The following is a 26,773-nucleotide window of genomic DNA, read 5'->3' on the forward strand; positions in this document are numbered from 1 at the left end:
ATGTCAGGCTGGCCCAGGTTCGAACTTTAAGATGCAGTTCCACTTGCCGCGATTAATTTTCTGAAAATAATGGTAGTGCAAACTTTTTCAAAAAGTGCCATTTGCATTTTATTCTTGATAGCAGATTGCACATTGCTACATGCGCTCTTTCCCAGAGGAGCAAGCGGATCCCCCAAATAACTGCGCGGGCGTGTGTGTGTGTGTTTTATTTCACCCATTGACTAGATCGTCATGCGGAGAAAACCTGCCGATTGTTCCGTAAAGGCCATCTATTGTTGAATGCGTTCTTGTTCCTCTGCTCTGGCGGTACAGCAGTGAGGAGGAAATGAGTTCAGGGCCGTTCTGCTGACACAGGCGTGTGTAATGCGAGATGAAGCCGCGATAGCCACACTGGAGGCGTCTCGTTCAGCCGCTTCTCGCCTGATCGCTCTGCCAGGTGTTCCGTGGTCTCGGTTTCAGAATGTTTTTGCACATTTCTAATTCTCTCCCATCCGATTCTCCAGCCTGAGCACATTAAACCCGAAATATAGACCATTTACGTGGCTACAGCCTGCCGTGTGTATAGGAGCGACATCTTGAGCGTGTTGCTCAGATTGATGTTACATTTCGCTGATTGATGGACTCAATGCACAAGCCGAGATGTACAAGACTCACTCTCCATTCCTTAGGGTTCACGCTGAAATCTATTTAACACACTATGTGCCATTTTTGTTTAGATTCTGTTCGTCCCTTGCTCTTGATTTTTCGCGACAAGTTATTTACTTTGTTTGTGGTCCCTCTGTTAGCTGTTGGTCTGTGAATCGCGTAGCGGTTTCCAGTAGTTGGCCCATGAATCCGCTGGGAATGGATCAGTTCTGAACTAAAAGATAAATTAAAACAGCAAATCCTGGAAGAGAAATGAACATCCGGCAAATCAAAGCGTGGTCGTTTGCTGCAAATCTTGTTTTTTTGTCCTCTCTCAGACACTGATTTATTTATCATAGAGGTTTAATTATGGCTTGGTGTAAAATTGAACCTTTTTTAATATATAAGCGTGAGAAAGCCCTGCGGCGGATTTTTCTGCTGATTGGCTATTATCACCAATAGGCCCTCAGTTGCTGATTGACATTTTACAGCAGTTAGTTGGTTTGGGGCTGAGGGAAGGTCGTATTTTGGGAGGCAGGGACACAAAGGCAGACATGGAACGGCAGACTGCTTGCGAAATTGTTTCATTCTCATTGAGTGCAGTGCCCATATTTGCGCTAGAGCATTGTTGAATTTCTTGTTCAACAGCACGATACACTCAGCTCCACCACCGCGAGAAATAAATCCCTCCACTAACTTATTTTTTCTTGGTTCCGTATGAAAGAAAAGCTTGAAGTGTATGGATGCTTCACCTTGTTCTGGAATTACAATCACTGCTGCTGTTTCGCAGGCCTTGGCGCGTTATGATGATGTCCTGATAAATGAAACCCAATTTACCCCAGACAAAAGGTCAACCTTAGAGTCATAGAGTTTCACAGCACGGAAAGAGGCTCTTCGACCCATCGCGTCTGTGCTAACCACCGAGCATCCATCTGTTCTAATCCCATTTCCCAGCATTCGGTCCGTAGTCTTGTCTGCTATGGGGTTTCAGGTGCTCACCTAAATGCTTCTTAAATGTTGAGGGTTCCCGCCTCTACTACCCTTTCAGGCAAAGAGTTCAAGGTGAAAAAGGGTTTCCTCAACTCCACTTTAAATTCCCTGCCCCTTAGTTTAAATCAATGTCCCCTGATTATTGACACCCCTACCAAGGGTCCATATCCCTCATAATTTTGTACACCTTAATCAGGTCCCCATCCTCAGCCATCTCTGCTCTGAGAACAACCCCAGCCTAACCAGATTCTCTTCATACCTGAAACGCTCCAGCCCATTTGATGTTGTCAAGAATAAAACAATAGAGATACTTATTACTGTTTATTTGTAGCAGGATTGTTCCCTGACAAATTATCTGGGAAGAGCTTTCCAGAGTATTAACATCCTTATCATAGAATCCACAAAATTCCTACAGTGCAGGAGGCCATTCGGCCCATCGAGTCTGCACCGACCCACTTAACCCCTCACTTCCACCCTATCCCCATCACCCAATAACCCCTCCTAACCGTTTTGGACACTAAGGGACAATTTAGCATAGCCAATCCACCTAACCTGCATATCTTTAGACTGTGGGAGGAAACCAGAGCACCCGGATGAAACCCACGCAGACACGGGGAGAATGTGCAGACTCTGTGCAGACAGTAACCCAGCGGTGAATCGAACCTGGGACCCTGGCGCTGTAAAGCCACAGTGTTATCCACTTGTGCTACCCTGCTGCCCTTGTGTGAGAGTTTAGGACCAGAGGACGGAATCTCAGATTTAGGGGGCGCCTATTTAAGACCGATGAGGAGGAATTTCCGAGGTAGTGAATCTGTGGAATTTTTTTACCACAGAGGGCTGTGGAGGCAGGATCGTTAGGTAGGTTCAAGGCTGAGGTAGACAGATTTTTAATCAGTAAAGAAGTCAAAGTTTATGGGGACAAGGCGGGATAGTGGAGTTGAGGATTATCACACCAGGTCAAGCACGATCTCATTGAATGGCGGTGCAGACTCGATGGGCCGATTGGTCGCGGAATGTCTGAACCAGCACAGAGAGTGGAAACTCTATAAATTCATGTATTTGCACAAATATGTACAGTATTGTGAGAAAGCCGGCACACGGAGAACGAGTTACTCCAGGTGGATTTATTTATATATATATATATATATCGTTTGATTTTTTTTTCTTGTCCAGATTAAATATCTTTTGAATGGCCACTTTTAATTGGAGCAGGTATAACGGTGTCGGAAATTGTGTGTCCTCACTACAGCGTCAAAGTGTATGTCTGGTAGCGGGGGCGAACAAGGAAATAAATGAGAGCAGCGTGAGTGGTTAGATCAGCCTGTGTGGCTCTTTCGACAGCTTGCATTGTCACTCATGAGTTGGTTATGAATAATACAACAGCACTTGAACCTTGAGGCCTTAAAACGTTGTATCCGGATTTATTCCTCCACATTCACCGCACAACCCAAATGTTCACCGAAAGTCAGTCAAATGGTTTGGCCGTTGCTGGGCCATTCTTGCGACTCTTAGGAGGAGGGATTTGATAAGTGCCGTTTGTACCTAGTTCAAGAATAAAAGTTGGGTTTGTGCGCTATCAATGTGATCATCCCGTGCGGAGTAGGACTCACGAGGCATTTTATTACCGTCACGATACATTTCCTGAAACACGCAACTGGGGTAGTGGATAGGAGGTGAAAGGGCAGGAAGCAGCGCGCTGGTTAGTGATGTGTGTTGGACAGGTGGGACGTGAACACTGGAGGACTGAACACTGGCGAGGAACGTGAACACGGGGACACGAGCACGGGGGGGGGGGCATGGACACTGGGGAGGGACGTGAACACGGGGACACGAACACTGAGGGGGGGGCATGGACACTGGGGAGGGGCATGGACACTGGGGAGGGACGTGAACACGGGGACACGAACACTGAGGGGGGCACGGACACTGGGGGGGGCATGGACACTGGGGAGGGACATGGGCACTGGGGAGGGTCATGGACACTGGGGGGGGGACACGGACACTGGGGGGGGCATGGACACTGGAGGACGTGAACACTAGGGGGGGCACGGACACTGGGGAGGGACATGGACACTGGGGGGGGGGGACACGGACACTGGGGGGGGGGCACGGACACTGGGGAGGGACATGGACACTGGGGGGGGGGACACGGACACTGGGGGGGGGCACGGACACGGGGGAGGGACATGGACACTGGGGGGGGCACGGACACGGGGGGCATGGACACTGGGGAGGGACATGGACACTGGGGGGGGACATGGACACTGGGGAGGGACAAGGACACTGGGGGGGGGCATGGACACTGGGGGGGACATGGACACTGGGGAGGGACATGGACACTGGGGGGGACATGGACACTAGGGAGGGACAGACACTGGTGAGGGACATGGACACTGGGGAGGGACAGACACTGGGGAGGGACAATGACACTGGGGAGGGACAGACACTGGGGAGGGACAAGGACACTGGGGAGGGACAGGCACTGGGGAGGGACAAGGACACTGGGGAGGGACAGACACTGGTGAGGGACATGGACACTGGGGAGGGACAGACACTGGGGAGGGACAAGGACACTGGGGAGGGACAGACACTGGTGAGGGACATGGACACTGGGGAGGGACAGACACTGGGGAGGGACAAGGACACTGGGGAGGGACAGACACTGGTGAGGGACATGGACACTGGGGAGGGACAGACACTGGGGAGGGACAGACACTGGTGAGGGACATGGACACTGGGGAGGGACAAGGACACTGGGGAGGGACAGACACTGGGGAGGGACATGGACACTGGGGAGGGACAGACAATGGGGAGGGACATGGACACTGGGGAGGGACAGACACTGGTGAGGGACATGGACACTGGAGGGGGGGACATGGACACTGGGGAGGGACAGACACTGGGGAGGGACATGGACACTGGGAGGGACATGGACACTGGGGGGATGTGAACTCTGGGAGGGATGTGAACACTGGGAGGGACACGGACACTGGAGGGATGTGAACACTGGGAGGGATGTGAACACTGGGAGGGACACGGACACTGGGAGGGACACGGACACCGGAGGGTTGTGAACACTGGGAGGGATGTGAACACTGGGAGGGACACGGACACTGGAGGGTTGTGAACACTGGGAGGGATGTGAACACTGGGAGGGATGTGAACACTGGGAGGGACACGGACATTGGAGGGATGTGAACACTGGGAGGGATGTGAACACTGGGAGGGACACGGACACTGGAGGGATGTGAACACTGGGAGGGATGTGAACACTGGGAGGGACGCGGACACTGGAGGGTTGTGAACACTGGAGGTGCTCCCGCGACAACGCACACTCAGAAAGCACACAAACAAACTCCTTTCTGACTTTCCCGAGAGTCAGGATGGGATACTGCATGGTTAGAGGGTGAGGATAACTGAGTTGGGCCAGGAAGGAGGGGGTTGGAAAGGGTAGGGAAAGGGGCCATTAGGGAGGGAGGAGGGTAAGAGATGTATGAAGGTACCGAGGAGTTTGGAGAGCATTGCTGCTAGTGTAGTGCGGGAGTTTCGGGTTGAATGGCTCTCGCTTTGCGCGGGGGGCGGGCTGCAGGGAAAAGCCTGTTCACCTTGGAGGCGGAGCGGCCTGGGACAGAGGGATCTGATTCACGATCAGAGGTTGGGGGTTGTTCGTGTTCGTGAGAGAGGCACTGCTGTCGCCATCCCATGTTGAGCGGAAGGAGGCGGGTTCTGCTCATTTGGAGAAGGGGGGTGTATTTTGATGTAAGTTACCTGTTTTGATGGCAGCCGCCCTCTTGCCCCCAGGCTCTCCTCTTACCCCCACGATCTCCTCTTACCCCCACGCTCTACTCTTACCCCCCACGATCTCCTCTTATCCCCACGCTCTACTCTTACCCCCCACGATCTCCTCTTACCCCCCACGCTCTCCTCTTACCCCCACGATCTCCTCTTACCCCCACGCTCTACTCTTACCCCCCACGATCTCCTCTTACCCCCCACGCTGTCCTCTTACCCCTCACGCTCTACTCTTACCCCCACGATCTCCTCTTACCACCCACGCTCTCCTCTTACCCCCACGCTCTCCTCTTACCCCCCACGCTCTCCTCTTACCCCCACGCTCTCCTCTTACCCCCCCCACGCTCTCCTCTTACCCCCCCCCCACGCTCTCCTCTTACCCTCCACGCTCTCCTCTTACCCCCCACGCTCTCCTCTTACCCCCCACGCTCTCCTCTTACCCCCACGCTCTCCTCTTAACCCACGCTCTCCTCTTGCCCCCACGCTCTCCTCTTACCCCCCACGCTCTCCTCTTACCCCCACGCTCTTCTCTTACCCCCACGCTCTCCTCTTACCCCCACGCTTTCCTCTTGCCCCACGCTCTCCTCTTACCCCCCCACGCTCTCCTCTTACCCCCACGCTCTTCTCTTACCCCCCACGCTCTCCTCTTACCCCCCACGCTCTCCTCTTACTTCCCACGCTCTCCTCTTACCCCCCACGCTCTCCTCTTACCCCCACGCTCTTCTCTTACCCCCACGCTCTTCTCTTACCCCCCCGCTCTCCTCTTACCCCCCACGCTCTCCTCTTACCCCCACGCTCTCCTCTTACCCCCACGCTCTCCTCTTACCCCCACGATCTCCTCTTGCCCCCACGATCTCCTCTTACCCCCCACGCTCTCCTCTTACCCCCCACGCTCTCCTCTTACCCCCACGCTCTCCTCTTACCCCCCACGCTCTCCTCTTACCCCACGCTCTCCTCTTACCCCCACGATCTCCTCTTGCCCCCACGCTCTCCTCTTCTTCCCCCCCACGCTCTCCTCTCCCCCCCCCCCCCACGCTCTCCTCTCCCCCCCCCCCCACGCTCTCCTCTTACCCCCAGGCTCTCCTCTTACCCCCAGGCTCTCCTCTTACCCCCAGGCTCTCCTCTTACCCCCCAGGCTCTCCTCTTACCCCCCAGGCTCTCCTCTTACCCCCAGGCTCTCCTCTTACCCCCCACGCTCTCCTCTTACCCCCACGCTCTCCTCTTACCCCCCACGCTCTCCTCTTGGCCCCACGCTCTACTCTTACCCCCCACGCTCTCCTCTTACCCCCACGCTCTCCTCTTACCCCCACGCTCTCCTCTTACCCCCACGATCTCCTCTTGCCCCCACGATCTCCTCTTACCCCCCACGCTCTCCTCTTACCCCCCACGCTCTCCTCTTACTCCCACGCTCTCCTCTTACCCCCACGATCTCCTCTTACCCCCCACGCTCTCCTCTTACCCCACGCTCTCCTCTTACCCCCACGATCTCCTCTTGCCCCCACGCTCTCCTCTTCCCCCCCCCCCACGCTCTCCTCTCCCCCCCCCCACGCTCTCCTCTCCCCCCACGCTCTCCTCCCCCCCCCCCCCCCCCACGCTCTCCTCTTACCCCCAGGCTCTCCTCTTACCCCCAGGCTCTCCTCTTACCCCCCAGGCTCTCCTCTTGCCCCCCAGGCTCTCCTCTTACCCCCCAGGCTCTCCTCTTACCCTCAGGCTCTCCTCTTACCCCCCACGATCTCTTACCCCCACGCTCTCCTCTTACCCCCACGATCTCCTCTTACCCCCCCACGCTCTCCTCTTACCCCCCACGCTCTCCTCGTGCCCCCCAGACTCTCCTCTTGGCCCCACGCTCTCTTCTTACCCCCCACGCACTACTCTTACCCCCACGCTCTCCTCTTCCTTTCCACTTACTCCATTGCTCCCAGTCCGAAGATGCTCGGCGGTTACTGACACACCAGCCTTTTAGTTCTCGTCTTTCACATCATTTGACTGTTCATCCTTTCAGCCAGTGAGGGTGTGTGTGGTCTATCCAGCTGCGCCGTGTGGTGGGCGGGGGGTGGTGTGTGCAGCAGATTGTGATTCATGCTCAACGGGAGGTGACTGGGGGTGTGTGCTCCACAGTGCCGTGGGCTTGCCAACATGGGGGAGGGTTGTGAATTCGCTCAGTTTAGATTCCGCTGCGGGGGGGGGGGGGGGGATTCAGCACCGGTGGCTGTGTGCTGATCGCTGTTATGATTTTACTTTCGACTTTTGGTCAGGAGGTTGAATTGGCGAATTCTCTTTCTTTAAGGATATATTAGATGCACTCAGTCACTGCGCGCCTGCTGTGAACAGGGGGGTTTCCAGCAGAATCTCCTTCCAGCGTCTTCATTCCTTGGCTATGGCTCAGTTTAGTTGCCCCTCGGTTTCAAGTTTGCGTCTCATTTCCACACACCTTTCGACATTTTCAGCGCTATGTTATTTGTGCTGTCGGCGAATGTCAGGAGGGGATTCTGGGATCTGGATTTTAGTACCATTTTTCTTTCATTAACTCGAATGCCTTTCTGAGCACACTCGCTCCCTGGCTCCTGTCTGCTCTATTCAACGCCGTCCGAGAGGTTATCGTGCACTTTAATTTTAAGAAATTAGTTATTGGGGATTAATTGACATTCTGTTTGAGGCTGTTAAAAGACCTTTAGTGCTGCCCCCGTTGCTTACTGTGTACAACGTGGCTGAGACATTTTCTTGGGGTAACAGTGAAAGTATTTCATTGACTACGAAACACTTTAGGATGTACTGAGAAGGTGATAGATTCATATCGAGGGGAAAAAATAGGAAGATTGGTTGCAGGCTGTCACATAATGTTATGTTCGCAACATCACTGTGGCTATACAATTGGAATGTCAAAAACATGTTCTATTTTAATGTATAGTAAACAGCGGAAAAGTATTTTTCCTACAGGAATCTTTCACCTTCTCAGTACATTCTAAAAAGTGTGTCCTGGTCACTGAGACACTTTCGAAAGGCAGTCACTGTTGTAATGCCCCGAGTGAAACACCTCAGCCACTTCGTACACAGCAAGATCACACAAAGAGTAATGAAGAAATGGCCGAGTAATTGGGCCACGCAGCATCCATTTTTCAGGTGCTAGCTACTAAGGCTCCACAATGACGGGCAAGAAGCATGCCCTGACTTCCAAATGGAAGACCTCAGCTGTCAGATGGGGTAAATGTAAGAGGTGCCCTTTACCCTCATGTGAAGTAGGTTTTGTGCATATGAAAATAAGGGTCCTAAAACCTGCTTGAAGCCCCTGTTCCCAGATTAGCAGGTAAGTGGTTTACCTGCATATGGAGGCCACTGGAGTAGGAATGTAAGAAGAGGAGTATTCCTCCTAATCCCACATGAAAGAACCCTCTCGATCACCATCGATACCCCCCCCCCCCCCTATGTCCTCAAGAAGCAAGGCCTGCTTTCCCATTTCCCACCACATTCTATAACTGAGGTCAGAGGCAAAGATCCCTTGGATCTCACCATTTTGCTGCAGTGTAATTCCTACAAATGGAAGTACTTGAATCTTTAGTCCACTATGTTTAATTATGCTGGTTGAGAGATAAATCTTGGATGGTCTTGGTACTGGGAGAGCACCCGTGCTCTTTTCCAAATAATATCATAGGAATTTCTTTTGCCTGACTTTGTTGCCTCCTCTGAAAATTGGCATCTCTGTCAGAGCAACGTTTCCTCAGTGCTCCACTAGATTGTCAGCCTAGCTTTTTTAAAATTCACATTGGGATGTATGCGTCACTGGCAAGGACTGCATTACTTGTCCAGCCTATTCCTTGTTGGCTTTGTGCTCAAGTCGGGCAGGAATCCGTGGCCTTGTGGCTCAGATCAGAGTGAAGGCAGACATTATCTAAATTGTGAAGTGATATATTTTGGGAGGGTGAATAAGATGATGAAAAGTCCAGGAGCAGAAAACTGAGCCGGTCATAGAGACAAATAGTGATAGGAGCAGTTGATAAAACTGTTGGAAAAATACATATGATATCCTAGATTTTATGGAGCAATATAAATAATTAGTTAGCTAGTTGTTCGAAATATCTTGTCCAGTTTTCAGTGTCATAGTTTGGGGATGGCAGTCAAGGGGGTGGAGAAGTGGCAGAAGGGATTCACTAAATTGATATCAGCCACGAGAAGTTTTTGGTATATAGAATGAATAGGGCAATTGGGATTTTTACCAGCTGAGAAGGATAAGATGTCTGGTGGAGGTATTCAAAATGATTAGAGTTCCTCGTTTATCCTCATGTATCATCACCAGTGGTCAAACGTCACCAAAAGAATGGAGGCAAATATTAGCAGAATCTTCCCAATTGAAATCACTGTTGGGACATGGAATGCATACCACAGACATGGGTAGCAAACAGCTGAAATTATAGTTTTTCATTGAATGGCCGAGGAAGGAAAGTAAAATTCAGCCATGAGTCCTATTAGTTGCCTAGAGCTTGCATCCGAAAGCCGCTGTTATGTGATTGTTACACAGAAAGACCCATGCAGGAGTCAGCTGGGCTGCTACCCCTATTTTTGCAACAATCCAAAAAGGGTTGCTTAGTTAACAGTTATCTTGGCATAGTGGTTAGCACAGTTGCTTCACAGCTCCAGGGTGCTAGGTTCGATTCCCAGCTTGGGACACTGTGCGGAGTTTGCACTTTCTTCCCGTGTCTGCGTGGGTTTCCTCCGGGTGCTCCGGTTTCCTCCCACAGTCCAAAAATGTGCAGGTTAGGTGAATTGGCCAAGCTAAATTGACCTTAGTGTCCAAAAAGGTTGGGTTACTGGGATAGGAAGGGGGCGCGGTGAGTTTAGGTAGGGTGCTCTTTCCAAGGGCTGGTGCAGACCCGATGGGCCGAATAGCCTCCTGCACTGTAATTGCTATGATTCTATGAAAGTTTTAGAATTTAACATTACACAAATCGGTACCTCCAGGAAAGGGAGGCAAAATGAAATATTATTTATTTGATTTGATTTTGTTGTAAAAGGCCAGACAAGATAAAACGAGAAGAAATCTGCCTATGTTGGCAGTCAGCAATGGAAACAAAATGGTGGAAATACATTAGGGCATCTGAAAAGCACCCTCCCTCAAACACCACGATTAAGAGAACATACAAAGGAAATCGTGCCTCCATTGGTCAGCTAATATGTTTAATCATCTAAATACATTTCCTCTATTTAGAACACAATGCAAAGTGCAGAATGACATGTAAAGCTCGTACCACAAAGGCTGTGAAAAACACACGTGCCAAGTACCCTGTGGACTAAAGGAACAGTAATCCAGAGGCCTAAATCATTGAGATTTCAAATCCCATTCCAGCAGTTGGAGAATTTAAATTCAAATTGAAAAACCAGGAGCTAAAAAATAATGGCATCAGTACAGCTGTCAGATTGTCAGGAAACTGCCAACTCGTTCACGATTGTCCTTGAGTGAGGAGAACCCTGCGACATTACCTGGTCTGCCCTATATGTGACCCCAGTCTCTCACACAACTGGCACTCTGGAGGTGACCACTCAGTTGTATCAAACTGCTGCTGCCAACGGAGTGCGAAGTCTGGCCACGGCCAACTTTGCAAAGGGATGGCCTAATTCTCTAAAATGTAGGCTTTGCAAAGGGCGGCCACACCCTGAAAATGAATATACCAAGAAACAAAACCCCCGTCCCATCTTCGCCCCGCTATGGCGCCGCACTAATCTGGCGAGGGGAGAAAGACAACTTGCATCTAATGTAAAACGATGAGAGTTGAGAGCGGATGGGAATGCTCGACATGTCAGCAGTGTTGAACGGTTGCCGGCCTGGAGGCGATTGGACGCATCAAATAAACGGCAGCAAAATGCAAAAATAAACAAGCACAACTATTTATTTTATCGTGTGCTCGATTTTTTTTTAAATCGCCTCAGCCAGATTCAGCCCGAAGAGCAGAAACTTGAGCTCAAGTTGTGGGCGAAGCGGCTGGTGAATGGGCAGCCAGGCTCACGTGATTCTATTTTGTTTCGCTTTATTGAAGCTAATTTCTTTCCCGAGGCCACATTCTTGAAGGCAGGAAGTAGCAGTCAGGCCCGAGACTCTTCAATCGGGAGATAATCCTGGACGAGGCTCTTGTTGCAAAGGCGAGCGGCGCTCCAATTTGCCAGATTAGCTGTCCGCTGGCTGCTGTGACTGGGCGGGGAGCCGGGAGGTGGCAGCTCGGCTCCGCAGCCGCTTTTATTCGGACATTTTCCCGAGGAGCAGCCCCAATGTCCGAGCAATCGCTAACTGCGAGCAGACTTTCCTCCTCCACCCTTCCGTGTCCTCGCGCCGTGTGCAACCGACCGTGTCAATTGTGAAGACCCCGGGTATTCACTCCCGTGTCGGATTAAAGAAAAAAGGCGCTTGTTTGATTTGAGCGGAAGAGAGAGTGCGGTACGGTGTGGAGAGGAGACCAGTTTCGCGGATTGTGACCAGTGAATGATGTGGGGAGAGCCTCGGGCGCTGGCTGGGTGCCGGGGACATACTTCACTTGACGATTGTCCAACCAATGCATCGCATGCGGAGGGACCATAAAGGGAGGTTTCTATTCCTCCAGCGGAACTTCACACCACTCTGGATTCTGCACTTGCCTGGCTGAAGCGTCCCCACCCACCCCCACAGTGAGGTGGTCCTAGAGATGGGGGACTCTCCAACTCTCCACCGGGGCTGGATAAGTGATCCTGCAGCCAAGCTACGGGTGAAGAATAAGGTGACAAGACACCCACTTTACTCTTCTTACACGAAGTATTTTTGAGTTGCGTTTTGCTCCGCGTGTACAGAAGGTTCCCAGTTCAGAAAAACAACAGTATAACTCATCAATCTCACTCCAGATACCGGATTGAGGCCACCGAGGTTGAAGTCACCTCCACTCATGTGAAAGTGTTCTTCTGAATGAGGTTACACATTCAGATTTTGCGAAAGAGGGAATTTGATTCCAAGCCACCAGTTTGAAGGCCTGAGCCTAGTGTGGGAGGACGGCAGCCATTGTTTCTGGTTCCCAGCAACACCGTCACCTGAGACCGCTGCCCTCCCTGGCCACAGCCTCGGAGGCTGAACCAGACCCTCCAGCCCCCATGCCGCCTCATCGCCAAGACTCCCTCCTTCCATCAGCAGGCTCTCGCCATGTCCCCGCCTCAGCTTTAACTGAGCCCCTCGTCCGCGCCCTTTCTTATCTCCAGACTCCATATTCCAATACTCTTCAAGCTGGCCTCCCATCGACCACCCTCCCCGAGCTCGGGTTGATCCAACTCTGCTGCTCAAAGGTTAACTCGCACAGTCCCCCACCACCCCTCTGCTTGCTAACCCACATTTGGATCCCAGTCTGGCAGCCACTTTCCAATCCCCAACCCGATTTTCAAATGTTTCCACGACCATGCCCCTTCTATCTCCCCCCCCCCCCCCCCTCTCTAACCTCTCCAGCCCCACAACCCTGTGGGATTGCGCATCTGGCATCTCATTGGAGGCTGAGCCTTCAGCTGACTGCACCCAAAACTCCCGAATTCCGTCCTGTTACAAACATTAAAAAATGGAGCAGGAGGAGGCCATTCGGCCCTTCGAGTCTGCTCCGCCATTCACTCTGATCATGGCTGGTCATCCAACTCCCCCCTCTTTTAAAGAAGCAGTTTTATAGCTTGCTACTTTGACCAACCCGCCCTAGAATCTATTTATCTGACTCAGCGTCAGTGTGGTTTGCCCGTCCTCCAGTGAAATGTCTTGGGATGTGTTACTGCATTAAAGGCGCTTTCTAACTTTAATTTGCGGCTGTTTCAGTGAGGACCCAATAATGGTTCATTACTTAAACAAACAAGAAGCAAAATTCTGACAAAGGCACGCAATAACCGGCACAGATGGTATAATTAACTATTTCTAAATTGGCATTTGTTGCCAGAAACAATGAATATTTTGCACTGTACACATTGTAATCCTTTGTTTAATTTGGCCCAGGAGACGAGGTACAGGACTTGTGTTTAGCATACTGGTATATCCACTTCCAGATACTCTTGTTCAATCACATCGATGCAGATTTGTGTTTAATGTTTTACAAATAATGAATTTGTAATGGATAACGTGTTTATTTATTCCTATGAAGTACAAGTGTCTGGGTGTATAGAGAGTGTCCAGAGCCAGTTTAGTCTGCGGTTGTACAAAAACTAGAGACTCCTGTCCAGTGGGATGGGCTTCTTCCACATTTAGCAGTTTTGAAGCGTATCTCCGTGCAATCCTGTAGCTGTCTGTTGCGTTGGTTGCACAGAAGGTATTGTGCCTCTGCCCTTGGTAGATCTCAGTGAGCAGGAGGTGAGATGCAGAGCGCTGTAACTGATCTCTATTCATCAGTTTCCGTCTCAGACGTGGCTCGGCTCTGGGGTCACCCGGGGCAGGGGAGTGGTAAACTAAGCCGAAACGGATAATTAATCTGCATCAGGGCTGCTGGCGGCCGACACAAAACGATGCCGGCATCACCAGCGTTTTTCAATCCTACCCCCCCCCCCCCCCCCCCCCCCCCACCAATAACGAGCACCACAGTGTCTAGAGGGTTGTGTGTGTTTTCCCCCCCCCCTGGTATCAAAACAATACCTCGGCCGTCAGAATCAGAGCGGAAAGATGAAATGCGCAGGGTTAGGTGTGGAAGTGTGCATAAATCTGTGGATTAGAAAGCCACTGGAGCACGGGCATCTTGCGCGAAATCCTTCATTCATTGGCGGGCTGAAAGGCGAAGATTGCAGACATTGTGTTCCGGGCAATGTGGGGAAGGGTTGAACACACCGCACTTGGTTTTCCAGGCGACACAAACCCCGCATTTGGCTAATCTCACTGGCGACGTTGTTGTTGCTCATTTCGCAACTTGAACGCTGCACTTCTGCAAAATGTGTTTGTTCTCTTTTCGGCAATCAGTTTCGTAAACGTGCTGAAGTGCAAGGAATAGAATTTGCCTGCACCCACCTCATCTCAAAGTTTACAGCCCCGTATTAAATTCTAAATACAAAATGACACATCAAATGAGGCTTTAAAAAAAACACCGTGTCTAGCAAAAGACAGCTCCGATGCTGATCGAAACCAACTATTAGGCAAAAGGCTGGAGAGCCATTAGAATTGACCCCGTTCTGACCGTCAGAAACTACATCAGTCCAGTTGAAGATTGTAGGAGCTTTCAACAATGACAGTAGTTAATAGTTCTCCCGTCAATGACGGTGCCCGGTGATTTATCATTCCTACAAAGATTAGTTATGTTAAGAATTCCGGAAACTCGCCATTTGGAAACAGACACTTAAAATTGCGAAGGCAATTTTGAAGAAAGATTGTGCATATCCAATTCCTTCAGTGCTGCGGTTCTGCTCTCAACACTGAGCAGGAATGAATGCCAGAGGCATCAGTAACCCTGGCACATCGTAAGATAGTTTCCAGTAGAAGTGGCCCTGCGATCTAAATGTGTCATTTCATAAACCTGCGAACATTATACACTTCTGTCCAATACTAGGTATCGATTTTCAACCCTTTACCACATCACAGGTATGAAATTAATGTCCGGGGAAAACATTACCAACAATGTTGTTTCACTTGTTCCTCATCAGGGATGGAACTTGAGGATTTTTCTTCTTGGGTCAACGAGGAGAACGAGCTGGCAAGGTGAGGGATTTCCAAAGTTCAGAGCCAAGGCACAAGAAGACATGGTTGCCAATGGTGGTGTGATTATAAATGAGGATGGGCGAAATGGCAGAATTTGAGGGCCAGAGATCTTATAAAGTGAATGGAAGTTACCGAGGTAGGGAGGGATGATCCCATGGAGAGTTTGAACACAACTTTAAAAATGGTGGCATTGCTAGGCTACGAACCCTCGTAGGTCATCAAGCACAGTACTGATGGGCGAATGTGGCTTGATGTGAATTAGGATAGGGCATCAGAGTTTTTGTCGAACTCCTTTCGGAGGGTTGAAAGTTGGAGGCCGGTCAGGACGGCATTGGAATAATCAAGGCATAGATGAGGAGTTCAGTGATAAATGACCTTGTGCAGGTAGGCAGCTGGGCAATGTGAAAGAGATAGAATTTTGCTGTTTTTGTGATGGGCTGGATATGTAAACAACTCATCTTGGATAAAACATGACATCATGGTTACAAACCATTTGGTTCAGCCTCAATCTGTGGCAGAGACTGAAGATGATGGCTTCGGTCTAACAAAAGTTTAGTTTAAGGAAGTATCTTCTCATCCAATACTGGAGATTGATGAGTAATGTGACAAACAAACAGTTAATTAATTGAGAATTTTTGGTGAGCTATAAAGCTGGGTGATATCAATGTGCATTTGGAAATTGAGGTGTTTTACGATGACCTCATCAATCAGAAACATGTAGATGTTTGGGCTATTCCAGAAGGAATAGTACAGAACAGAAGCAATTGCAGGCAATTCTCTGGTTTCTGCTGCACAGATGTGAGTGGACTAAGTTCGAACAGTCTGATCCAGCTGAGCTATGGAAGAAGATGGTGTGGTCAACTGTGTTAATGTAAGGACAGCACAGTGGTTAGCACTGCTGCCTCACGGCGCCAAGGTCCCAGGTTTGCTCCCGGCTCTGGGTCACTGATCTTGTGGAGTTTGCACATTCTCCCCGTGTTTGTGGGTTTCGCCCTCACAACCCATAGATGTGTAGGCCACGCTAAATTGCCCCTTAATTGGAAAAAAATAATTGGCTACTCTAAATTTATATTAAAAAAAGAGTGTCTGTGTGGAGTTTGCACTTTCTCCCGTATCTGTGTGGATCACTGAGCAGTAGCTCTGCAATCCATTGCATAAGCCATTTGTTTTTTTTCACTTCAGAAGAGACTAAATTAGCACATCAACAAATGGTGACTCTAAAGCATGACCCTTTGGTATCCAAGTTTAATTTGTGAGCCTAACACAGTAACTATAGGCCATTTAATAACCTGTAGGGCACATTATAGGAACCAAATGCTGTTCATAAAAGTGCACATTCCATGAGGTATTATCAAGAGGTGTAGTCAAAAGTAATTATCCAGAATTCCGTGTTGTACCCCATTCCCAGCTGATAAAAGTTGGAGCAATCCTTCTTTGCTGTCAGTCTATGCTGCACTTGAGCTGACCATTAAAATATGTGGTTGAGGGATCCTATGTTACTAATCATCCAGATATTTAAAATGTTAATTTTTTGTGGAAAAATTCTTGATCTCCTTACCATGTACCCTTTAATGGCATTGGCATTAGCCTCATAGGAACAGTAGCCACATAGCCATGGACTTCTAGCATTTTGAGGCCAATATATTGTTCATTAGTATATAGTGCTGTCTACCTAGTTATTTTAACAGTTCAATGTACAAAGAAAATTGATGAGCAAACAGAAAAGATTGTAATTATTAAATGTGAAATGGATCTAAGTCCAGTGATTACAATCTTTCTGTGATGGATGTGTCAGGCATGTGCAAATTGCTGAGGAATTATTTATGTTTCTAACCCCACTATTGGGTTTGCTGAAAGTAGATTGACAATGGGAATAAGCGTCCACAAAATAATGCAATTAAAGGGAAATTTCAGGCGCAAATTTAGAAATACTAAAAGCTGACCACTTATTGCTCTGTAGTTGGTCATACAGAAATCACAATGTTGAATAAAATTATACTGTAAACCATTGGCATCTTCCTACAATATTATCAGATCGGAGTAGACAGATCTCCCGAACGCATACTTCATATTGATACAATAATAGAGTAATCTTTAGTTTTCTGAAAATCTGTTGAAAAGATTATTGGAAATCTATATATAGCACTGTGAGAGTGAATATTGGTGTGCAATTAGTAAATGTCAATATATCCAGGCCACTCAACATACGTTGAATTGACATTAATAGAGGAAGTTAATATAATGCCTGAATGAGTTATTATTCTTGCAATAAATGTTATATTTGCCAGTCAAATGTACGGACTACATGATTCCTAGCACATGCAAATGTTTGTGCAATCACTTCTCTATTTAATTTCTCTTCTTTTATTTCCTCATCCATTAAGATTGCCACTGTAACTTCCTTTTGGTTCTCAATCAATTTTGAAGGGATGTACTTTGTGCCCTGAACTAGTTGTGATACTTGTTCTTCCCCTACCATTATTTGGAGTAGTCTAGTACATGCTTTATTTCTCATTGTACACCTGTATGCTTAGTCGGAAGGTAAAATAAGGATAAGCCATGTCCACAAATAGTGTCAGTTGAAGTTTTATTGTTAAATCTAGCAATTGTATTTCAGCAGTGTGAACAACATCCCAGATAGTTTACTTCCCATTCCACAGGCTAATGTATCGAATACCAGCTTATTAGAGATGTATAGAACATTACAGCGCAGTACGGGCCCTTCGGCCCTCGATGTTGCGCCGACCTGTGAAACCATCTGAAGCCTATCTGACCTACACTATTCCATTTTCATCCATATGTCTATCAAGTGACCACTTAAATGCCCTTAAAGTTGGCGAGTCTACTACTGTTGCAGGCAGGGCGTGCCACACCCCTACTACTCTCTAAGTAAAGAAACTGCCTCTGACATCTGTCCTATATCTACCACCCCTCAATTTAAAGCTGTAATTATAAGAAACTAGTCCTGGTTATTCAATCAACTACAAACCACCAACCCGCCCCACCCACAACTTGTTATAGCCATTCTGATTAAGTTTAAAGGTTATCTGTGAAGGCCCCACCTTCTCAACCTTGCCCCCTGCCTGATGTATGGTGACCCTCAAGTTAAATCACCACCAGTTGGCTCTTTCTCAAAGGGGAAAGCAGTCTATGGTCCTCTGGGACAATGGCAACTTTTACTTTTTCATATTTAAAATGCCCCACTTGGGCTCTTTGGATGGTTTATGAACATATCATCATGCTGTGAGTTACCATTGACTGGAAACTTAACTGGACTAGCCATATAAATATTGGGACTACAAGAATAGGTCAGAGGCTAGGAATCCTGTGGTGAGTAACTCACCTCCTGATTTCCTAAAGGCACAAGTCAGGAGGGTGATGGAATACTCCTGGATAAGTGCAGCTCCAACAACACTCGAAGCTTGACAACATCCAAGACACAAAGCAGCCTGCTTGATTGGCACTCTATCCACAAACATTCACTCCCTCCACCACCAGCTCACGGTAGCAGCAGTGTGTACCATCTTCAAGATACACTGCAGGAACTCACCAAGGCTCCTTAAACAGCAGTTTCCAAACCCACAACCATTACCATCTAGAAGGGCAAGGGCACCCACCCTTTCACTGCCACTGGGTCAAGATCCTGGATCTCCTTCCTTATCAGCACTGTGGGTATACCTACACCACATGGACTGCAGCAGTTCAAGAAGGCAGCATACCACTTTCTCAAGGCCGGTTAGGTATGGGCAATAAATGCTGGCTTAGCCAGCGAAGCCCACATCACTTAAATGAATAAAAAAATACAATTGCCACCTCTGGATCAGATAGGCAAGGGATTAAACATGTTCTAACCTGAATTGAGTTGAACCGATGTCTTCCTGGGGTAGAGGGTAGGCTATTATAATTGGGCACATAATTCCAATGTTAGGGTTAGGAAATTTACCAAGGTTTCCTGTTCCAGTCACTACTGAACAACTCCACTTGTAAGTGCGTGCATGTGGGTGAGCAATTGATCAGCCTTGGTCATGATGACCTCTACATTTTGGGTAATGTGCCAGTATTCATCATCTAACCTCACTGATGAATAATAATCACTTATATAAGATAATAGAGGGCAGCAACCATTTGGGGAATTACATCCTAGTAAGGAAGTCAATGTCTTCAGGAAAAAGTTTCAATGAATTTTAACAATTGTTTCATTTACATTGAAAGATACAAGTGGAGTGGTTCACAAGAAAACTTTAACAGTATAAATATGTATGTATAAAATCATTTATTTGTATTAGGCTGGCACTAAACCAGGAACTGATTACTGCCATGGTTCGATTGTGTTTCAGAGGTCAAATCACATGTGAGGTCAGTTGATATCTGGGTCAATTTATGCATTCAATATCAATCCCACTCAAACAAGACTCAACTCACAAGTCTGATTGTAGATGAGTGCTGATTTAGATCCAATATAACTCCTGCCCCTGCTGTATATGGACTAATGCAGTGCAGGACTATTACTGAATCTGGAGTTGTGGAGGCCAGTTATTCTACTTACATGTGCCCGTTGAAATGGTAAATAGCAGCATGCATAGATTGGCACTGGAAGCCTATTGCCATTCTGTTGACTCATCTCTTTTTTTGTTCAGAAGTAAATAGAATAGCAGTGCATGAGTACCTAGAGACTTACAATTATACTAGGCTAATTCTGGTACAAAATCTCCAGTCTCAACAGAGAAGCTGGTCTTGTCAGCAGGCCAAAATACTGAGATACATGCCACCAGTGAACATTATAGGGGAGGTGATGACATAGCGATATTGCCACTGCACTAGTAATCTAGACACCCAGGGAAATATTCTAGGGACCTGTAGACTCGGGTACAAATCCCACCATGGCAGGTGGTCAAATTTGAATTCAATAAAACTCTGGAATTTAAAAAAATTAGACCTATGATGACCGTGAACGCATTGTTGCTTGTCACAAACAAAATCTGGTTCGCTAATGTTCTTTAAGGAAGGAAATCTGCCATCCTTATCTGGTCTGGCTTGTATTTGACTCCAGATCCACAGCAATGTGGTTGACTCTTAAATGGCTTAGTGAGCCACTCAGTTCGAGGGCAATTAGGGACGGCGATAAATGGTGGCCCAGCCAGCAATGTCCATATCCCCTGAGTGAATTTTTAATAAGGATGACAACAGGAGTTTAGTACATCATTTTCAGAGGTCAGCCCAGTTATACTGCTAACTCACCATGGTGCCATGGAATTCCCAGAAAATCACTGATGCAGGCTTGTGTAACACTGTGATATATATATATATATTGCAATATATTTGCAGAGGTGATGCTTTTGTTCTGAGAAATATAAAGAAATTATTAAAAATTTGAATGCTTAATAATTTGAATTTGATTTATTAATAGCCAACACTGCCATAATGCCTATTATAAATGGCAATAACTGTATTTTTTGTTTTGATTGAAAACCAAGATTAAATTTAAAACTATTGAGATTGAAGGGAGTAAAAGAAATGGCTAAATCAGGAAGTAAGGACAAGAATGTGGAAGGAAGTGAGAACTACGGTTGATGTTGACTGCCATGATTTTAAGATCTTGGAAAAGAATGTGCTAGATTAGGAAGATGTAACATTGACAATGGAACCTTTTCTTGATTCTGTCCAGGAGGGCAAGAGAAGTATTGCCTGAGGGTATGATAGTGTGGATATTTACGGTCCCGAAATCCAGAAATTTGAATTAATGAGTTCAAAATATCTTTGATAGTTTGAAGTTGAAAATAATATGGAAATACAAAAACTGGTATCAGTAACAGTGACCATAGATTGTAATAAAAAAAAACTTTTACTTGTCATTTAACTCAACATTAATGTCTTCCAGGGAAGACCATCAAACCAATCGGGGCTAAAAAAAAATTACAGTGAGCTGTTCTGGTCTGGGATATACTGTAAAGGTGGTGGAGACAGATTCAATAGCAGCTTTCAATTAAAAAAATTATATATATTTTTATTCAACAAGTTGCAGGACATGATAATGATACAGCTTGTCAGCACCTGTGCAACCGGTGTAGAGCAAATAATTTGTTGTTTCCTAGTAGTGTGAATGCTCAACCCCCCCCCCCCGCGTGCGGTGAGCTACGTCTGCCTGGAGTGGAACCCTTCCTCCGATACTCTGATGGCAAATTTGATCCTTTCTGGCCCCAGGAATTCCGCCAGGATGGCCAGCCAGTCTGAGGCCTTAGGTGGTGCTGCTGATCTGCATCTGAATAGGAATCATTGCCGGACTATCAGGGAGGCGAAGGCCAGGACTTTGGCCACCCTCCCCCCAAGAGTTCTGTCTCTTCTGACACCCCGAAGACTGCCACCAATGGGCATGGCTCCATCTTAACCCCACGTCCCTGGACATGACCTCGAAGAATATGGTCCAGAATCTGATCAGTCTTGGGCAGAACCAGAAACAGTGGGCATGGTTTGCTGGATCTCTCTGGCATCGCTCACAGTTGTCGTCCACTCCTGGGAAGACTCGCTCATGGGCGTCCTGGTCAGGTATGCCCTGTGCACCATCTTCAGTTGCATCAAGCTCAGCCTCGCGCATGAGGAGGTGGAATTTACTCTGTGCAAGATCTCGCTCCAGAGTCCTCTCTTTAGCTCGAGGCCTAGTTTTTCCTCCCATCTCTCTCATTTTGTCCAGTGGGGCCCTAACCTCCGTATATGTCCTCACACTTTCCCTTTCCTAACTCGTTCTGTGAAATCAGTCTGTCTAACAGAGTGTGCCTGGGTAACTGGGAGAACAAAGGGGCCTCCTTGTGGATGACGTCCCATATCTGGAGCTCATTCCCTTTCGGGAGCTGGAGACTCTCTGTTAGTTCCTCCAGGCTTACCACTCTGCCATCTATGTATAAGTTGCTGACCTTCCACACACCTTCCTCCCTTCTCCAGGCTTTATATGTGACATCCATTCTGGCTGGGATGAATCTGTGGTTTTTACAGATAGAAGCTGAGACAGAAATGTCTCTTAGCTTGAAATGATGCCTAAGCTGGTTCTATGCTTTCAGTGAAACTACCACCGGGCTCATCGAGTACTTGGCCAGGGGTAATGGGAGTGGGGTGGAGACCAATGCCCACAGGGATGTCCATGCAAAGGAATCCTCTTCCATCTACACACTTTCCACATTTCTTGCGCAGTATTAGTACAGGAGGCTTGGCAATGCCAAGCACCCCCCCCCCCCCCCCCCCCCCCCCCCACCCGGAGCGCTGCCCTCTGCAGGATGGTTCTTCGGATCGTGGAGTTCTTTCCCGCCCATGCAAAGGCCTAGATTAGTTTGTCTACCTTAGCGAAGAAGGATTTGTGGATGAAGATCAGGAGTGATCTGAACACGGAGAGGAACCTTGGCAGAACGTTCATCTTTGTCATCTGTACTCTCCCACCAGGGAGAGTGGTGCCCTTTCCCATCCTCCACCAGGTTAGACAGGTTCCACTTGTAAAGACGGGTCCAGTTGTGGACTATCTGGATCCCCAGGTATCTGAACTTGGTTTGGGCCAGTTTGAACGGCAGCTTTCTCCGCTCTACTCCTCCCCCTGGGGGTTCATCGGGTAGATTTCACCCTTGCTTGGGTTTAATTTGTATCCTGAGAAATCTCCAAATTCCCTCAGGAGTTCCACTATGTTTCCCTACTGGCAAGGGGGTTGGAAACATAGAGCAGCAGGTCATCTGCATAGAGTGGGACGATATGTTCCCTGTCTCCTCTGTGAATGCCTATCCACCACTCCGCTAATCTGAGTTTGATAGTCCATTCAGGAACTGCTTCATCTTCAAGTCCCCCTCCAGGGGTCTGGAGTTGTACTGTCCCCGGTAGAAGGTTACAAACTCTGCATTGATGTCCTCTGGAGCCATAACCACCCGTCTCTACTTGTCCATGATCTGTGCTATCTCTCGTGCGACTACCTGTTTCCTCAGCTGGTCTGCCAATAGGTGGCTGGCCCTGTCACCATGTTTGTAGAAGGTCACCCATGTCCGGCGGAGCTGACTCACTGCTTTCCCAGTGGAGAGCAGGTTGAATTCCATTTGTAATCGTTTCCTCTCCAATAGCAGATCCATGGTCAGGGCCTCCAGTACGGAGTCGATCAGCCACTGCCTGGCTGCCTTCTCTTCCCTGTCTCTCTGAGCCCTGTAGGCTATTATCTCCCTCCAATCATTGCCTTCAGTGCCTCCCAGAATATGCCATGATGTGGAGATGCCGGCGTTGGACTGGGGTGAGCACAGTAAGAAGTCTTACAACACCAGGTTAAAGTCCAACAGGTTTGTTTCAAACACGAGCTTTCGGAGCACGGCTCCTTTCACCTGAAGAAGGAGCCGTGCTCCGAAAGCTCGTGTTTGAAACAAACCTGTTGGACTTTAACCTGGTGTTGTAAGACTTCTTACGGTCCCAGAATATGGAGGGAGAGACCTCTCCTTTTTGGTTGCAGCTTAGTTACCTGTCGCTGGCTAGGGTCATCCTTCCGCAAAAAGCCTTGTTGGCGAGGAGGGCTGTGTCCAACCCTTCTCCAACCTCACATCCACGTAGTGTGGTGCATGGGCTGAGATAACTATTGCCGAGTATTCCGTCCCTACTACCCCTGGAAGATCTGATTTCCCCACCACAAAGAAGTCTATTTGGGAATAGGCCTTGTGGATGCGGGAGAACTTCTCCCTCGGGTGGCTGAACTTCCAAGGATCCACCCCCTACCACCTTTCCCCCGATCCATGAAGGTGGTCAGTTCCTTAGCCATTCCTTTTTTTCCCCCCTGATTTGGGGCTAGACTTCGGATCTGGGACACTGAAAGTCTCACCCCATTATCAGTTGGTGGGAGTCAAGATTGAGGATCTCTGCCATTGTCTTTTTAAAAAGATTTTCAAATTAAGGAGCAATTTAAGGAGCAATCTTTGGGTTGAGGGGTGAGACCCACGCTGACACTGGGAGAATGTGCAAACTCCACACAGATTCTGACACGGGGCCAGGATCGAACCCCTCTCCTCGGCACCATGAGGCAGCAATGCTAACCACTGCACCACCGTTTCGCCCTGCCATTGTCTTGATGAACTCAGCATTGTCCCAGTTTGGAGCATACACGTTCACCAATACCACCGGGGCTCCTTTCCAGGACCCAACTCACCATTATGTACCGCCCTGGGGGTCCGTCACAATGTTGGTCGATGTGAAGGTTTGTTAAATAGAATTGCCACCGCCCTTGCCCTTGTGTTGAAGCTCACCTGATATGCCTGTCCCACCTAGCTCTTCCTTACCCTCAGCTGGTCTTTAAGTGCATCTCCTGGAGAAAGATTACATCGACCCTCGGGCTTTTTAGGTGGGCGAAAACACAGGATCTTTTGACTGGGCCGTTAAGTCCCCTTACGTTCCAGGTGACTATCCCGACGATGGGGTGGTTTCTGTCCATCCCTGCTCTCCTTTGGGGCCAGCCATGTTTGCCTCATGGACATCTCCCTGCATGCCTTTGTTCTTGGCCCATCCAAGAAGGTCACCGCCACCTCCCTCTTTCCACCCATATCCTTGTGCAGTCTGTGTGACCAGCGTTTTACCCTCTCTTCCGCCCCCCACATCACCTTCGACCGTGCAATCTATCCTCGCCTCTACTGGCCTCCCCTGCCCTTCAAGTCCAGCCCCCCCACATCTGCCCTCAGGAGTCCCCTCTCGGGAGCCCTCCCTTTGCGTTACTCCCGTTTACCTACAGGTTTGGTAACACCTCCCCCAAATCTTCACCTTCCCGATTTAGTGTCGCCCTGTTTGGAGATTGCAGAGGGCCGGCCTTGATGGCCAAGGAGGAGTACAGCCCCCTCCTCGTGCCCCTGGTCTTGCCCCACTGCGGGCCGGGTATTGCCCTGGAGCCCAAACCCCCGATATCCCATTAACCCTGTAAGATAGTTTGCAGTGACAATGCATGTGTTGATTCCCCACTAGACAATCACAAATTAAATCTCAAACAGTTACCCAGTAATCAGGGCAAAGACCACAGAGAAACAAACAAACCAAAGAATATAGAAAGATAAAAGAAGCAAAACACTCCCACAGACGATGTATACACCCTACAACAGAATAATAATAACAATTATTCATAGAGGTCCATGATTTTGTGCCATCTTGTTCAGTTTTTGCCTTAGCATGAAATAATTTGCCTCCTTAGGCGTGTTGAAGAAATTATCTCTGTCCTTGTCAGTGACCCAGAGTCTCGCTAGGTATTGCATGCTGAATTGCATTTTGTATTTGAAGAGTGCTGCTTTGGCCCCATTGAACTCTGCTCTGCCAGGCCAGCCCCTATGTCCTGGTAGGCACGGATGGTGTGTTCTTCTCATTTGCAAGACCTAGCCCAACTCTGGATATGTTCTTTGTCTTGGTATTTGTTTACCCTGCTGATGACTACCTGGGGGCTTAGTGAAGCCCTCCTCTCCAACTAGCTTCCCAAGCATTCTTGACATGAACTTGGCTGGGCTCCTACCTTCTGTGCCCTCTGGTAGCCCGACGATTCAGTACCTTTTGGGTTGATGGCAACCTCGTTATTTGGGGCTCAAGTGAAGCGATCCATTCGTCTTGCTCAGTGACCGCAGCGCGGTAGCAGTGGGCAGCGCGGTAGCATGGTGGTTAGCATAAATGCTTCACAGCTCCAGGGTCCCAGGTTCGATTCCCGGCTGGGTCACTGTCTGTGCGGAGTCTGCACGTCCTCCCCGTGTGTGCGTGGGTTTCCTCCGGGTGCTCCGGTTTCCTCCCACAGTCCAAAGATGTGCGGGTTAGGTGGATTGGCTATGCTAAATTGCCTGTAGTGTCCTAAAAAGTAAGGTTAAGGGGGGGTGTTCTTGGGTTACGGGTATAGGCTGGATACGTGGGTTTGAATAGGGTGATCATTGGTCGGCACAACATCGAGGGCCGAAGGGCCTATTCTGTGCTGTACTGTTCTATGTTCCACTTCCCAGATCGTCGCTCCTTGGGCCTCTAGCTATCACTCCACCTTATCCATCGACCCATGTATGGGGGCCAGCGTGGCAAGGAAATAAGGCTAATTGGACTACTTTCTCAACGAGTCCTCACAGGCAAAATGAGCTGAATGTCCTCCTCCTATGCTGGATCTTTTTATTTGTGACTCTGCAACAACATGATTCGTTGTGCCAAGCTACTATAACCATGGACTACAGTGGCTCAAAAACGCCCATCTCCTCCTACAGTCACAGTCATAAAGAATTTCAAGTGCTCATCTAAATGCTTCTTTTTTTAAAATAAATTTAGAGTACCTAATTCATTTTTATCCAATTGAGGGGCAATTTAGTGTGGCCAATCCACCTACCCTGCATATCTTTGGGTTGTGGGGGCGAACCCACGCAAACAAAGGGAGAATGTGCAAACTCCACATGGACAGTGATCCAGAGCTGGGATCGAACCTGGGACCTCGGTGCTGTGAGGCCACAGTGCTAACCCACTGCACTACCATGCTGCCACACCATCCTGTAATTGAAGGCTTTCCGCCTCCCTATTTACCACACCAACAATTTTTGTGCCAATTGCAAACTTGCTGATCATACCCTTACATTCACGTCTAGATCATTAGTGTACACTACAAACAGCAAGGGACCCGTACTGATCCCTGTGGAACCACTGGACACAGACTTCCAGACGCACAAATAAACTTCAACCATCACCGTCTCCTCTGCCACTAAGTGAATTTTGGAACTA

At 48.5% G+C, this 26,773-nt stretch overlaps 1 protein-coding gene and 1 long non-coding RNA gene across 7 annotated transcripts in view; one reads left to right on the forward strand and one right to left on the reverse strand.

Annotated features, from left to right (window-relative positions):
• The window catches only part of bcor (BCL6 corepressor), a 381,173-nt gene that overhangs the window by 187,464 nt on the left and 166,936 nt on the right, over positions 1 to 26,773 (forward strand). The window contains exons 1-2 of one of the 6 annotated variants that reach the window (XM_038802126.1): positions 11,428 to 12,143; positions 15,004 to 15,058. The exons of 4 other annotated variants lie outside the window; for them this stretch is intronic. Coding sequence is in view for 1 of the 2 variants with exons in the window: in XM_038802124.1 (XP_038658052.1) it covers positions 12,072 to 12,143 (72 nt within the window). In the remaining variant the exon portion in view is untranslated. Of the gene's footprint in view, positions 1 to 11,427; positions 12,144 to 15,003; positions 15,059 to 26,773 lie in introns of those variants that run through there. One more of the 6 variants, XM_038802124.1, reaches the window with a different exon arrangement.
• Positions 84 to 7,447, reverse strand: LOC119969012. The gene is made up of 2 exons (XR_005461276.1): positions 7,315 to 7,447; positions 84 to 886 (listed from the first exon to the last, which is right to left on the reverse strand). It is a non-coding gene; the product is annotated as an uncharacterized LOC119969012 (long non-coding RNA).

The sequence above is a fragment of the Scyliorhinus canicula genome, chromosome 7 (assembly GCF_902713615.1).
Source record: "Scyliorhinus canicula chromosome 7, sScyCan1.1, whole genome shotgun sequence".
In the NCBI taxonomy this organism is placed as follows: domain Eukaryota; kingdom Metazoa; phylum Chordata; class Chondrichthyes; order Carcharhiniformes; family Scyliorhinidae; genus Scyliorhinus; species Scyliorhinus canicula.